Source organism: Budorcas taxicolor, chromosome 4 (genome assembly GCF_023091745.1).
Source record: "Budorcas taxicolor isolate Tak-1 chromosome 4, Takin1.1, whole genome shotgun sequence".
NCBI lineage: Eukaryota > Metazoa > Chordata > Mammalia > Artiodactyla > Bovidae > Budorcas > Budorcas taxicolor.
Window position 1 is genome coordinate 50,805,399 of NC_068913.1, and position 2,110 is coordinate 50,807,508.

At 39.8% G+C, this 2,110-nt stretch overlaps 1 protein-coding gene across 1 annotated transcript; it reads right to left on the reverse strand.

The window, feature by feature from the left end:
- Window positions 1–867: 867 nt before the first annotated feature.
- LOC128046705 (S-phase kinase-associated protein 1-like) lies at window positions 868–1,744 on the reverse strand. Its single transcript, XM_052638878.1, has one exon. The coding sequence runs from the start codon at window positions 1,742–1,744 to the stop codon at window positions 1,337–1,339; it is 408 nt and encodes a 135-aa protein (XP_052494838.1). The 3' UTR covers window positions 868–1,336.
- Window positions 1,745–2,110: the final 366 nt, after the last annotated feature.

The following is a 2,110-nucleotide window of genomic DNA, read 5'->3' on the forward strand; positions in this document are numbered from 1 at the left end:
AAAGAACTTGGATTTTGAGGCTCTGTATACAAAGATTACATTTGTGTATGTGTGTGTGTGTGCCAGCCAGAAAGCCAGGATAGAGTGAGGTTTATAGCTAAGATAAATAAATAAAATTTTCCCCCTGTAAACAAAAATATTACAGTCTAAGGGAAGAGACATTGTGTTCTTTTTTTTTTTTTTCCCCTAAACTTTTTTGTCAGGGAAAGTCTTGGAAGTTTTGGCTCTAACTAACTATTCTGTGGAAGATTAATAAAGGGCAAAGACACATATCACAGACCCACATCTGGTACATTCCTTATGAAGCACAGACTGAACTGGCCAGGAATGCAAGAAGCTGAGCCCTGAACCCTGCACCACACAAAGGTCCTAGATTTTAACAAATACACAGGGAAACAATGTACACTCATTTTAAACACCCCGTCTACACCACCACCATCACACTTGTCCCAGCATTAATCAACCACCAACCTAGAATCAAACACAGGAGGAAAATACTCAGAAGGAAAGGGGAATGTTGACATGACACAAAGGACAGGAATGAAGAAGCTGCTAAGTCAATGTTAACCACTGATCTCCAGATATACATGGACAGCAGTAATACTCATCAGGGTTAGAGACAGAACATCTATCAATTTAGAGACAATACTGAGGGGGTTTTGAAGGCAGGGCAGGGCAGGGCTCCTCTCTCTACGTGGCCTGTGATTTGCCTTGCAGCAAAAGAATACTGAACTGGAAACTACTGCAAACTTTTCCATTAGAATGCATGTGTGTACCTAAGGTAAAGTAACCAGGAGAAGCCTGGATACATAGGAATAATTCCCCAAGGCCTGCAGCTGTTGCTTCCTGAATCTTTTTTTTTTTTTTTTCTATTTCAGAAGGTTTTTTGCAAGTTGCTTTATTTACAACACCAACTTTAAAAGTCACTGAACTAAAATTAACTGGACAATAAACTAGGCAGAAATTGCTTTACAAAAAGGGAAAGCCCAAAATGCCACTTTCTATAGGGAACCCACAGTTCAATTTTATTCAGAGCGAAGAAAAGAAACTTTCAATCATACTAGAAGAAACTGGGCCTTAAGTTTGGGAACTGTACTGAAACTACACATGCAATGAGGACAACATTCTACAAACACAATTGACTTGCTGCTGCATTTGTTGACTGTTTTTCTAATATTAACAATTATAAACAAAGCAGTGCAACTAGTATTTGGAATAATCCTTACAGTGTTACAGCGTTAGACATGAAATTTCACTTCTCCTCACACCACTGGTTCTCTTTGCGTACCTGGGCTTCCTCTTCTTCAGTAAAATCATTTTTGATATTGAATGTCTTTCAAATCTCCTCAGGAGTTTTGCCCTTGATCATATTAGCAACAGTCTTGCAGGTAACGTCAAGCAAACCTTTGATGTCTAAGTAGTTTGCTGCCAATATAAGCTCAAAGAGTGTCCCTTGGGCAACTTTCAGGAATTCTTGATCCCAAACAGGTATATCATCTGTTCGTTTTTCTTTGTTCTCATCATCCTCAGGAGGAGGAGGATCATCCTTGTGGTGGGTGCACCACTGAATGACCTTTTTTAATATTGCTGCATTAACATTTGGCAAGGGGACTGGAGCATCATCTCTTTCATCATCCATTCCCAAATCTTCCAACATAGTCTTGATGGTCACAGACTGTTTTGCGATTTCAACATCAACTTCAAATATCTCTCCATCAGAACTCTGCAACTTAATTGAACGCATGGTGTTAGGTCTCAAGGAGATGGCGGGCCGCAGGCTGAAGTGAGCAGGGCGACGTCGTCAATCAGCAAAACTGAAAAGCGGAGAACAAGGCCACTACAGCCCTGAATCATTTTGAAGTCTATTATTTTGGGCATACCAAAAGGAACATTGATCCTTAAGTGATTAACCACAAACCACCCCCGCCTCGGCTCTAGCTGTAATTCTTCCCTTCTTGATTTAATCTAAAATTGTTCATCCAGATTAAGGCCAAAGACTTTCTAAACCTTCATTTAAAAATAAAAAAGTAAAAATCCAGGCACATTAACCCATTAACACTCATTGGCTCTGGTTAGTTTATCACATTTCCACAATGGAATAGGACCCAGA